The sequence below is a fragment of the Hemiscyllium ocellatum genome, chromosome 38 (assembly GCF_020745735.1).
Source record: "Hemiscyllium ocellatum isolate sHemOce1 chromosome 38, sHemOce1.pat.X.cur, whole genome shotgun sequence".
In the NCBI taxonomy this organism is placed as follows: domain Eukaryota; kingdom Metazoa; phylum Chordata; class Chondrichthyes; order Orectolobiformes; family Hemiscylliidae; genus Hemiscyllium; species Hemiscyllium ocellatum.
The window spans coordinates 16,348,395-16,362,388 of NC_083438.1; the positions used below are offsets into that span (position 1 = coordinate 16,348,395).

The following is a 13,994-nucleotide window of genomic DNA, read 5'->3' on the forward strand; positions in this document are numbered from 1 at the left end:
AGATTAGATTCCCTACAGTGTGGAAACAGGCCCTTCAGCCCAACAAGTCCACACCCACCCTCCGAAGAGTAACCCATCCAGACCCATTTCCCTCTGACTGATGCACCTAACACTATGGACAATTTAGCATGACCAATTCACCTGACTTGCACATCTTTGGACTGTGTGAGGAGAGTGCAAAGTTCACACAGACAGTCACCCGAGGCTGCAGTCGCACCTGGGACCCTGGTGCTGTGAGGCAGCAGTGCTAACCACTGAGCCGCCACTTTTAAAGCAATCACCAACCCTGACACGGCACCATAAACATCACATGCTTGCCTACCTCAGCCTTATACTTGGTCAGTGTGGGGATTGGACCCACGACCTTGGCGTTATTAGCACCATGCTCTGACCATCTGAGCTAACCAACCAACATTGTTAACCAATTTTGTTAACTGTAAATTACAATGATGCCCAGGTAAAACTTAAGGGCAACACCATCCCAGTTTTTGCTCTTTTATTAGAGAGCGCGAATGATTGACGAGGTGAGAAAGTGGAGTATTTTCTTTAATCTCATCCTGTGTGAATGAAGCGAACCCAGACTGGGTGCGTGTCTGTGTGTCAGAAAATCACCATCCCGCCAACCTTGCAAACTGACCCCAGTCAGGATGACAAGACTGAGCCTTTGTTTTACTTTATGCTTCATTTGTATTTTCAGATTAAAGCTCCCTTTACTGTTTGAATTTTGAAGTAACCTGACAGATACAGAGTAAAGCTCTTTCTACACTGTCCCTGTAAAACAGTCCCAGGCAGGACAGCATGGGGTTACAAACAGTGTAAAGCTCTTTCTACCCTGTGCCCATCAAAAACTCCCAGGCCTGGATAGCATGGGGTTAGGAACAGGGTAAAGCTCTTTCTACACTGTATGCATCAAACACTCCCAGGACAACATGGGTTTAAATGTGGAGTGAAGAATCTGTCCACTTTTAACTTAAAAGAAAAGCTGCCATGTTACAGTCCCCCGACAAACACTGTGAAGGCATGCACAACATGGGATTAGATACTGGGTAATGATACCTCTGTTAGTATAAACTGAAAATAAAGGCTCTTGTACTGTTTTAATCGAAACGTAAAACTCTCTCTAAACTATCCTTCATTAAACTCTCTCAGGACAGGGACGGCATGGAATTAATTATTTTTGCACAACCCTCACCTACTGTTTCCAGAATAGAGACAACTGAAGCAAGATAGAGCATCATGCGTCCTCATCACTGACCCCATCAAACACTCCCAATATCGGGACAGAACAGGGACAGGGGCATCCCCCATTAAAAACCCCCAGGACATGGGTAGATACAGAATAGTGATTTCTTGATATTTTAACCGTCAAACATTCTTTCAGCTAAGCAGAAACAAACCTCTTTGAACACTATGCTGTATCATTGCTCTGATTTCTGAACGTATTAAGGAAACTTAGTTGTGCAGAAGGTATTCATTCATTTGTAGAGCTGGGCTCTTACCTGAGGTACAGATTACACCTGCATCCTCACCATGACCACAGTTGTGGGTTCCCCAACCAGGAAAGGAGCAAGAGCGGAGATGGGACTCTGTCCCATTGCAGGAAACATCATCCATCCAAATCTTGCCGGTACCTGGTCCGAACTGAGTGCTACCATGCATCGATAGGGCGGATCCACATTGCAGCTCCTTGCAAAGAACAGTGGCATCTGTCAAATCCCAGCCATCATCACAAACCGTGCCCCAACTTCCATTGTGAAAGATTTCCACTCTTCCAGAGCAACGATCGTCTGAATTGACCAATCTCACATCCGATTCTGAGAGAACAGAATGGATCCATTACTTCTCCTGAGAATGAGAATGGAACTTTCCAAATCTTTCCCTTTTGATAGCCCATTTCTGTTTGATGTTTCTGTGATTTACACATATACATTTTATAGAGATGTATAGAACTTAACACCATTGACTGGTTGTACTTTCGTTAATCATTGCTCACTCATTGGCAAGTTAGTCAATGTGTACACACTTTATTTCGTTAACTGTAAGTTATAATGATGCACAGGTAAAACTAAGGGCAACACAATCCCAGTTTCTGCTCTTTTATTAGAGAGTGTGAACGATTGATGAGGTGGTAAGTGGAATATTTTCTTTAATCTTAGCCTGTGTGAATGAAGTGGACCCAGACTGGGTGTGTGTGTGTCAGTGTATCAGAAAACCACTATCCAGCCAAAACAACACTGAGCCTTTGTTTTACTTAATGCTTATTTGTATTTTAAGAGTAAAGCTCCTTCTACTGTTTGAATCTTGAAGTAATCTGACAGATACAGAGTAAAACTCTTTCTACACTGTCCCAGTCAAACACTTCCAAGCCAGGATAGCTCGGGTTTAGATACAGTGGAAACCTTTTTCTACCCTCTCCCCATCAAATACTCCTAGGCCAGGACAGCATGGGGTTAGATACAGTGTAAAGCTCTTTCTACACTGTCCCCACTATCCCCAGGACAGGGATAACTTGGGTTTAGATGTGGAGCAAGGTACCTCTCCATTTTTAACTTCAATGAAAAGCTGGCAAGTCAGAATACCCACCAAACACTGTGAACGTATGCACAACATGGAATTAGATGCAGAGTAATGCTCCCTCTATTTTTATAAACTAAAAGTAAGGACTCCTGTACCGTTTTAATTAAAAGGTAAAGCTCCCTGTAAACTGCCCCTCATTAAACACTCCCAGGACAGGGTCATCATAGCGTTAAAGTTGCCTTTACACAATCCTCACCTACTGTTCTCAGGATAGTGACAACTCAGGCAAGATACCGAGTTATGCGTCCTCTACACTGATGCCATCAAACACACCCAGGACAGGGACAGAAAGTGGGCATGGACAATTGCTATTAAAACCCCCCCAGGACACGGGCAAATACAGAGTAAATTTTTCTTTCCATAATCTTTCAGTTAAGCAAAAGCAAACATTTTTCAATATTTTTGTGTATCCTTGCTCTGATTTCTGGTCCCATTAAGGAAACTGTGTCATCAGAAGATATCTATTCGGTTATACAGCTGGGCTCTTACCTGGGTAACAGGTTACACCTGCATCCTCACCATGACCACAGTTGTGGGTTCCCCAACCAGGGAAGGAGCAAGACCGGAGATGGGACTCTGTCCCATTGCAGGAAACATCATCCATCCAAATCTTGCCGGTACCTGGTCCAAACCGAGCGCTACCATGCACCGATAGGGCGGGTCCACATTGCAGCTCCTTGCAAAGAACAGTGGCATCTGTCAAATCCCAGCCATCATCGCAAACCGTGCCCCAACTTCCATTGTAAAATATTTCAACTCTTCCTGAGCAACGATCGTCTGAATTGACCAATCTCACATCCGATCCTGAGAGAACATAGTTGGATCCATTACTCCTACTGATAATGACAATGGAACTTTCCAAATCATTCTTTTTTGATTGCCTGTTGTTGTTTCATGATTCTGTGATTGACACACATACATTTTAGATGTATAGAACAGAACACCATTGACTGTTTGTACTTTTCATCATTAATCATTACTCACTCATTGGCAAGGTAATCAATGTGTGCACACTTCATTTTGTTAACTGTAAGTTATAATGATGCACAGGTAAAGCTGAAGGGCAACACAATCCCAGTTTCTGCTCTTTTATTAGAGAGCGTGAACGATTGATGAGGTGAGAAAGTGGAGTGTTTTCTTTAGTCTCAGCCTGTGTGAATGAAGCGAACCCATGCTTGGTGTGTCTGTGTGTCGGAAAACCACCATCCAGCCAAACTCACTAATTGACCCCAGACAGGAAGATAACACTGAGTCTTTATTTTACTTTATGCTTTATTTGTATTTTCAGATTGAAGCTCCCTTTACTGTTTGAATCTTGAAGTAATTTGACAGATACAGAGTAAAGTTCTTTCTACCCTGTCCCCGTAAAACACTCCCAGGCTAGGACAGCATGGGATTAGATACAGTGTAAAGCTCTTGCCACACTGTCCCCATCAAACACCCTCAGGACAGGACAGTACGCGATTTGATACAGTATAAAGCTACCTCTACGCTGTCCCCATCAAACATTTCCAGGACAGGGACAACATGGGTTTAGATGTGGAGTAAAGAATCTCTCCACTTTTAACTTAAAAGAAAAGCTGTCATGTCACAGACCCCATCAAACACTGTGACGGCGTACACAACATGGCGTTAGATCGAGAATAATGTTACCTCCAGTTGTATAAACTAAACTTAAGGACTGCTCTTCTGTTTTAATTAAAATGTAAAGCCCCCTGTAAACTGTCCCTCATTAAACCCTCCCAGGACAGGGGTTTCATGGCGTTAAAGTTACCACTACGCAACCCTGATGTTCTATTCCAAGGATAGAGACAACTCCGGCAAGATAGATAGTTATGTCTCCTCTACACTGACCCCATCAAACACACCCAGTACAGGGGCAGAGCAGGAGCAAGGACAACCCCCATCAAAAACATCCAGGACGTGGGTAGATAATGATTTGTTTACATAATTTGTCAGTTATGCAAAAGCAAACATATTTCAGTATTTTCCAGTATCTTTGCTCTGACTTCCGATCCCATTAAGGAAACTAAGTTGTACAGAAGGTATCCATTCAGTTGTACTGCTGTGCTCTTACCTGGGTTACAGATTACACCTGCATCCTCGCCATGACCACAGTTGTGGGTTCCCCAACCAGGGAAGGAGCAAGACCGGAGATGGGACTCTGTCCCCCCGCAGGAAACATCATCCATCCAAATCTTGCCGGTACCTGGTCCAAACCGAGCGTTACCATGCACCGACAGGGCGGGTCCACATTGCAGCTCCTTGCAAAGAACAGTGGCATCTGTCAAATCCCAGCCATCATCACAAACCGTGCCCCAACTTCCATCGTGAAAGATTTCCACTCTTCCAGAGCAACGATCATCTGAATTGACCAATCTCACATCCGATCCTGAGAGAGCAGAGTGGATCCATTACTCCTACTGATAATGAGAACGGACCTTTCCAAATCATTCCCTCTTGATTGCCTGTTGTTTTCTGTGATTGACACACATATGTTTTATATAGTTGTATAGAACAGAACACCATTGATTAGTTGTAGTTTCCATCATGAATCATTGCTCCCTCATTGACAAGTTAGTCAATGTGTGCACACTTTATTTTGATAGCTGTAAGTTATAATGATGCACAGGTAAAACTTAAGGGCAGCACAATCCCAGTTTCTGCTGTAGTATTAGACAGTGTGAAAGATTGATGAGGTGAGAAAGTGGAGTGTTTTCTTTGACCTCAGCCTGGGTGAATGAAGCGAACCTACACTGGGTGTGTGTCAGAAAACTGCCATCGAGCCAAACTTACTAACTGACCCCAGACAGAAAGACAACACTGAGTCTTTGTTAGAACATAGAACATAGAACAATACAGCACAGAACAGGCCCTTCGGCCCACGATGTTGTGCCGAACATCTGTCCTAGATTAAGCACCCATCCGTGGACCTATCCAATTGCCGCTTAAAGGTCGCCAATGATTCTGACTCTACCACTCCCACGGGCAGCGCATTCCATGCCCCCACCACTCTCTGGGTAAAGAACCCACCCCTGACATCTCCCCTATACCTTCCACTCTTCACCTTAAATTTATGTCCCCTTGTAACACTCTGTTGTACCCGGGGAAAAAGTTTCTGACTTCTACTCTATCTATTCCTCTGATCATTTTATAAACCTCTATCAAGTCACCCCTCATCCTTCGCCGTTCCAACGGGAAAAGGCCGAGAACTCTCAACCTACCCTCGTATGACCTATTCTCTATTCCAGGCAACGTCCTGGTAAATCTTCTCTGCACACTCTCCAAAGCTTCCACATCTTTCCTAAAGTGAGGCGACCAGAACTGAACACAGTACTCCAAATGTGGCCTAACCAAAGTCCTGTACAGCTGCAACATCACTTCACGACTCTTGAATTGAATCCCTCTGCTAATGAACGCTAATACACCATAGGCCTTCTTACAAGCTCTATCCACCTGAGTGGCAACTTCCAAAGATCTATGTACATAGACCCTAAGATCCCTCTGTTCCTCCACCTGACTAAGAACCCTACCGTTAACCCTGTATTCCGCATTCTTATTTGTTCTTCCAAAATGGACAACCTCACACTTGGCAGGGTTGAACTCCATCTGCCACTCCTCAGCCCAGCTCTGCATCATATCTCAGTCCCTTTGCAAACGACAACAGCCCTCCTCGCTGTCCACAACTCCACCAATCTTTGTATCATCTGCAAATTTACTGACCCACCCTTCGACTCCCTCATCCAAGTCATGAATAAAAATTACAAACAGCAGAGGACCCAGAACTGATCCCTACGGAACTCCACTTGTAACTGGGCTCCAGGCTGAATATTTACCATTTACCACCACTCTCTGACTTCGACCGGTTAGCCAGTTTTCTATCCAATTGGCCAAGTTTCCCTCTATCCCATGCCTCCTGACTTTCCATATAAGCCTACCATGGGGAACCTTATCAAATGCCTTACTGAAATCCATGTACACTACATCCACTGCTCTAACCTCATCCACATGCTTGGTCACCTCCTCAAAGAATTCAATAAGACTTGTAAGGCAAGACCTACCCTTCACAAATCCGTGCTGGCTGTCCCTAATCAAGCAGTGTCTTTCCAGATACTCATAAATCCTATCCCTCAGTACCCTTTCCATTACTTTGCCTACCACAGAAGTAAGACTAACTGGCCTGTAATTCCCGGGGTTATCCCTATTCCCTTTTTTGGTACCACCCCCGTTGACAGTGAAGACGAAAAGATCATTGCCAACGGTACTGCAATTTCCTCTCTTGCTTCCCCCATAATCCTAGGATATATCCCGTCAGGCCCGGGGGACTTGTCTATCCTCAAGTTGTTCAAAATGTCCAACACATCTTCCTTCCTAACAAGTATCTCTTCTAGCTTACCAGTCCATTTCACACTCTCCTCTTCAACAATATGGTCCCTCTCGTTCGTAAATACTGAAGAAAAGTACTTGTTCAAGGCCTCTCCTATCTCTTCCGACTCAATACACAATCTCCCACTACTGTCCTTGATCGGACCTACCCTCGTTCTCGTCATTCTCATGTTTCTCACATACGCATAAAATGCCTTGGGGTTATCCTTGATCTTACCGCCAAGGATTTTTCATGCCCTCTCTTAGCTCTCCTAATCCCTTTCTTCAGGTCCCTTCTGGCTATCCTGTATCCCTCCACTGCTCTGTCTGAACCCTGTTTCCTCAACCTTATGTAAGCCTCCTTCTTCCTCTTTACTAGACATTCAACCTCCCTCGTCAACCAAGGCTCCCTCACACAACCATTTCTTTCCTGCCTGATAGGTACATACATATCAAGGACACGTCGTATCTGCTCCTTGAAAAAGTTCCACATTTCCACCACATCCTTCCCTGACAGCCTATGCTCCCAACTTATGCTCCTCAAATCCTGTCTTACAGCATCATAATTTCCCTTCCCCCAATTGTAAAATCTACCCTGTTGTGCGCACCTATCTCTCTCCATAACCAAGGTGAAAGTCACAGAATTGTGGTCACCATCACCAAAATGTTCACCCACTAACAAGCCCATCACTTGTCCCGGTTCATTACCGAGTACCAAATCCAATATGGCCTCCCCTCTGGTTGGACAATCTACATACTGAGTTAGAAAAGCTTCCTGGACACACTGCACAAACACCACCCCATCCAATCTACTTGATCTAAAGAGCTTCCAATCAATATTTGGGAAGTTGAAGTCGCCCATGACTACGACCCTGTGGCTTCTGCACCTTTCCAAAATCTGTTTCCCAATCTGTTTCTCCACATCTCTGCTGCTATTGGGGGGCCTATAGTAAACACCCAACAAGGTGACTGCACCTTTCCTATTTCTGACTTCAGCCCATACTACCTCCAAAGGCAGATCCCCCTCAAACTTCCTTTCTGCAGCCGTTATACCATTTCTAATTAGCAATGCCACCCCACCTCCTTTTTTACCACCCTCCCTAATCTTACTGAAACATCTGTAACCAGGAACCTCCAACAACCATTTCTGTCCCTCATCTATCCACGTATCCGTGATGGCCACAACATCGTAGTCCCAGGTACCGATCCATGCCTTAAGTTCACCCACCTTATTTCTGATACTCCTTGCGTTGAAGTATACGCACTTGAGCCCATCTCTGTGTCCGCAAGTATTCCCTGTCAGTGCTACCTTCTCCACAGCCTCCCTACATTCTTGGACATCCTGACACACAGCTAGCTTACTTGCTGGACTACAAGTCCGGATCCCATCCCCCTGACAAATTAGTTTAAACCCCCCGAAGAGTGCTAGCAAACCTACCCCCCAGGATATTGGTGCCCTTCTGGTTCAGGTGCAACCCGTTCTGTTTGTACAGGTCCCACCTTCCCCAGAATGCAGTCCAATTGTCCAAATACCTGAAGCCCTCCCTCCTACACCATCCTTGCAGCCACGTGTTCAACTGCACTCTCTCCCTATTCCTTGCCTCACTGTCACATGGCACCGGCAACAACCCAGAGATGACGACTCTGTCTGTCCTAGTTTTTAGCTTCCAGCCTAACTCCCTGAGCTCTTGAATGACCTCCCCACCCCTCTTCCTACCTATGTCGTTGTGTTACTTTATGCCTTATTTATATTTTCAGATTAAAGCTCCCTTTACTGTTTGAATCTTGAAGTAATCTGACAGGCACAGAGTAAAGCTCTTTCTACACTGTCCCTCATTAAACATCCCAGGACAGAGGTTTCATGGCGTTAAAGTTCCCACTACGCAACCCTCATGTTCTATTCCCAGGATAGAGACAACTCCGGCAAGATAGATAGTTATGTCTCCTCTACACTGTCCCCATCAACAATTCCCAGACCTGGAGAGCATGGGGTTAGATACAGTGTAAAGCATTCCTCTACGCTGTCCCTATCAAACACTCCCAGGACAGAGACAACATAGGTTTAGATGTGGAGTAAAGAATCTCTCCACTTTTAACTTAAAAGAAAAGCTGCCATGTCACGGTCCCCCATCAAATACTGTGATGGCGTACACAACATGGCGTTAGATCCAGAATAATGCTACCTCTATTTGGATAAATGAAAATTAAGGACTGCTGTGCTGTTTTAATTTAAAAGTAAACCTCCCTTTAAACTGTCCCCCATTAAACTCTCCCAGTACAGGTACCTTGATATAACCCTCATCTACTACTTCCAGGAACGAGACAACTCAGGCAAGATACAGAGTTATGCCTCCGCGACACTGAGCCCATCAAACATCCCATGACAGGGATAGAAGGTGGTCAGGAACAACCTCCATTCAAAAACCCCAGGACATGAGCAGATACAAAGATTTCTTTCTATAATTCCCCTCAAACATTCTTTCATTTTTTACACAGAGGGTGGTAAGTGCCTGGAATGCGTTGCCAGCAGAGGTAATAGAGGCAGGCAAGGTAGATTCATTTGAGGTGCGTCTGGACAGATGCATAAGTGGGGAGAAGAGGGATACAGGGGGATACAGAGGAATTGGGCGATAGCTTTAATCAGTGGATTCGGATCGGCATAGGCATGGAGGGCCGAAGGGCCTGTTCCTGGGCAGCAAATTTCCTTTGTTCTTTGTTCTTCTTTGTTCAGAAGTAAACATCTTTCAATTCTTTCCTGTATCATCGCTCTGATTTCTGATCCTATGAAGGAAAATAAGTTGCTCAGAAGGTATCAGAAGGTACGGCTGGGCTCTCACCTGGGTTACAGATTACACCTGCATCCTCACCATGACCACAGTTGTGGGTTCCCCAACCAGGGAAGGAGCAAGACCGGAGATGGGACTCTGTCCCCCCGCAGGAAACATCATCCATCCAAATCTTGCCAGTACCTTCTCCAAACCGAGCACTACCATGCACCGATAGGGCGGGTCCACAATGCAGCTCCTTGCAAAGAACAGTGGCATCTGTCAAATCCCAGCCATCATCACAAACCGTGCCCCAACTTCCATCATGAAAGATTTCCACTCTTCCAGAGCAACGATCGCCTGTATTGACCAATCTCACACCCGATCCTAAGAGAACAAAGTGGATCCATTACTTCTACTGAGAATGAGAACGGACCTTTCCAAATCATTCCCTTTTGATTGCCCATTGTTGTTTCCTGTTTCTGTGATTGACACACATACCTTTTATATAGTTGTATAGAATTCTACATTGTAGGGAATCTAATCTAGTCTAACAGAACACCATTGACAGGTTGTACTTTCTATCATTAATCATTGGTCACTCATTGGCAAGTCTGCCAATGTGTGCAAACTTTATTTTGTTAACTGTAATTAGATTAGATTCCCTACAACATGGAAACTGGCCCATTGGCCCAACAAGTCCACACCAAAACTCTGAAGCGCAACCCACCCAGGCCCATTCCCCTACCCCATACTTATATGTTGCATCTAACACTATGGGCAATTTAGCACAGCCATTCACCTGACCTGCACATCTTTGGATTGTGGGAGGGAACCGGAGCATCCAGAGGAAAACCACCAGACACGGGAGAATGTGGAAACACCCACAGACATTCACTCGAGGCGGGAATCGAACCAGGGTCCCTGGCACTGTGAGGCAGCAGTGCTAATGCCCAGGTAAAACTTAAGGACAACACAATCCCAGTTTCTGCTCTTTTATTAGAGAGAGCCAATGATTGATAACGTGAGAAAGTGGAATCTTTTCTTTGATCTCAGCCTGTGTGAATTATTTACTTATCTATGCTACTTAATTCTGTGATCTGCCCCTATATTGCTGGCAAGACAAAGCTTTTCATTGTACCTTGGTAAATTCAATTCAATTCAGTTCAATTCAACTCAATGAAGTGAATGTACACTGGGTGTGTGTTGGAAAACCACCATCCAGCCAACCTTGAAAACTGACTCCAGTTAGGATGACAAGACTGAGCCTTTGTTTTGCTTTATGCTTCATTTGTATTTTCAGACTAAAGTTCCCTTTACTGTTTGAATCTTGAATTAATCTGACAGATACAGAGTAAAGCACTTTCCACATTGTCCCTGTAAAACACTCCCAGGACAGGGATAACATGGATTTAAATGTGGAGCAAATAACCTCTCCACTTTTAACTTAAAAGTAAGATTGTCATGTCACAGTCCCCCATCAAACACTCTGAAGGCATGCACAACATGGCGTTAGATACAGGGTAATGCTACCACTATTGTTATAAACTAAAAAATAAAGACTTCTGTACTGTTTTAATTAAAATATAAAGCTCTCCCTAAAGTGTCTCTCATTAAACACTCCCAGAAGAAGGTACACAGCCCTCAACTCCTATTCCCAGGATAGAGACAACTTAGCGTCCTTGTCACTGACCCCATCAAACACACCCAGGACAGGGCAGGACGGAGGCAGGGACAACCCCTATTAAAAAAAACCCCAGGACACAGGTAGATATAGGGTAAAGATTTCTTTATATTTTCCCTGTCAAATATTCTTTCAGTTAAGCAAAAGCAAACCTCTTTCAATACTGTCCAGAATCCTCGCTCTGACTTCTGAACCTTTTAAGGAAACTGAGTTGTACTGAAGGTATTCATCCGTTTGTATGGCTGTGTCTTACCTGGGTAACAGATTACACCTGCATCCTCACCATGACCACAGTTGTGGGTTCCCCAACCAGGGAAGGAGCAAGACCGGAGATGGGACTCTGTCCCCCCGCAGGAAACATCATCCATCCAAATCTTGCCGGTACCTGGTCCAAACCGAGCGCTACCATGCACCGATAGGGCGGGTCCACATTGTAGCTCTTTGCAAAGAACAGTGGCATCTGTCAAATCCCAGCCATCATCACAAACCGTGCCCCAGCTTCCATCGTGAAAGATTTCCACTCTTCCAGAACAATGATCATCTGAATTGACCAATCTCACATCCGGTCCTGAGAGAACAGAGTGGATCCGTTACTCCTACTGAGAATGAGAACGGACCTTTCCAAATCTTTCCCTTCTGATTGCCTGTTGTTCGTGTTTCTGTGATTGACACACATACATTTTACATAGATGTAGAGAGCAGAACACCATTGACTGCTTGTACTTTCCGTCATTAGTCATTGCTCACTCATTGGCAAGGTAGTCAATGTGTGCACACTTTATTTTGTTAACTGTAAGTTATAATGATGCACAGATAAAACTTAAAGGCAACACTATCCCAGTTTCTGCTCTTCTATTAGAGAGCGCGAATGATTCATGCGATGGGAAAGTGGAGTGCTTTCTTTGTAATCAGCCTGTGTGAATGAAGTGAATCTACACTGGGTGTGTGTCTGTGTGTCAGAAAACAACCATCCAGCCAAACTTACTAATTGACCCCAGTCAGGACAACAACACTGAGCCTTTGTTTTAGTTTATGCTTTATTTGTATTTTCAGATTAAAGCTCCCTTTACTGTTTACATCTTGAAGTAATCTGACAGAGAGAGTGCAGTGCTGGAAAACCCTTCCTGAGGGGTTTCTGCAGGAATGCTGCCTGACCTGTTGTGCTTTTTCAACACCGCACTCTCGACTCTGATCTCCAGCATCTGCAGTTCTCACTTTTTCCCAGTAATCTGACTGATACAGAGTAAAGCTCTTTCAAGACTGTCCCCATCAAACACTCCTAGAACAGGGATAAAATGAGTTTAGATGTGGAGTAAAGACTCTCTCCATTTTTAACTTAAAAAAAAAGCTGCCATGTCATAGTCCCCCAGCAAACACTGTGAAGGCGTGCACAACATGTGGTTAGATACAGGGTAATGATACCTCCAGTTGTATTAACTAAAATTAAGGACTGCTCTACTCTTTTAGTTAAAACATAAAGCGCCCACTAAAGTGTCCCTCATTAAACTCTTCCTGGTCAGGAGTAGCATTGAGTTAAATTTACCGTTACACAACCCTCACCTACTATTCCCAGGATAGAGACAACTGAGGCAAGATACAGCATCATGCGTCCTGGACACTGGCCCCATCAAACATACCCAGGACAGGGACAGAACGGGGGCAGGGACATCCCCCATTTTTAAAAAAACGTGGGACACGGGCAGAAACACAGTAAAGATTTTTTTACATAATCCCCGTCAAACATTCTTTCAGTTAAGCAAAAGCAAACCTCTTTCAATACTTTCCTGTATCCTCGCTGTGATTTCTGATCCTATTAAGGAAACTGAGTTGTACAGAAGATATTCATTCATTTGTACGGCTGGGTCTTACCTGGGTTACAGATTACACCTGCATCCTCACCATGACCACAGTTTTGGGTTCCCCAACCAGGGAAGGAACAAGACCGGAGATGGGACTCTGTCCCCTTGCAGGAAACATCATCCATCCAAATCTTGCCAGTACCTTCTCCAAACCGAGCGTTACCATGCACCGATAGGACGGGTCCACATTGCAGCTCTTTGCAAAGAACAGTGGCATCTGTCAAATCCCAGCCATCATCACAAACCGTGCCCCAACTTCCATCGTGAAAGATTTCTACTCTTCCAGAGCAACGATCGTCTGAATTGACCAATCTCACGCCCGATCCTGAGAGAACAGAGTGGATCCATTATTTCTACTGATAGTGAGAACAGACCTTTCCAAATCTTTCCCTTTTGATTGCCCATTGTTGTTTCTGTGATTGACACATATACATTTTATAGAGATGTATAGAACAACATTGACTGGTTGTACTTTGCATCATTAATCATTGCTCACTCATTGGCAAGTTAGTCAATGTGTGCACACTTTATTTTGTTAACTGTAATTATAATGATGCCAAGGTAAAACTTAAGGGCAACACTATCCCAGTTTCTGCTTTTCTATTAGAGAGAGCGAACAATTGATGAGGTGAGAAAATGGAATATTTTCTTTGATCTCAGCCTGTGTGAATGAAGTGAACCCAGACTGGGTGCGTGTCTGTGTATCGGAAAAACCACCATCCAACCAAACTTGCAAACTGATCC

The 13,994-nt window shown here is 44.4% G+C and overlaps 1 protein-coding gene and 1 non-coding gene across 2 annotated transcripts in view; both read right to left on the reverse strand.

Moving 5' to 3' along the window:
* Nucleotides 1-336: 336 nt before the first annotated feature.
* trnai-aau (transfer RNA isoleucine (anticodon AAU)) lies at nucleotides 337-410 on the reverse strand. The gene has a single exon. It is a non-coding gene; the product is annotated as a tRNA-Ile (tRNA).
* A 2,636-nt stretch (nucleotides 411-3,046) lies between these two features.
* Nucleotides 3,047-13,994, reverse strand: part of LOC132833901 (deleted in malignant brain tumors 1 protein-like) — a 43,923-nt gene continuing 32,975 nt past the window's right edge. The window contains 5 exon segments of the mRNA XM_060852559.1: nucleotides 3,047-3,381; nucleotides 4,655-4,995; nucleotides 9,746-10,094; nucleotides 11,645-11,959; nucleotides 13,261-13,575. Of these exon segments, the coding sequence (XP_060708542.1) occupies nucleotides 3,047-3,381; nucleotides 4,655-4,995; nucleotides 9,746-10,094; nucleotides 11,645-11,959; nucleotides 13,261-13,575 (1,655 nt within the window).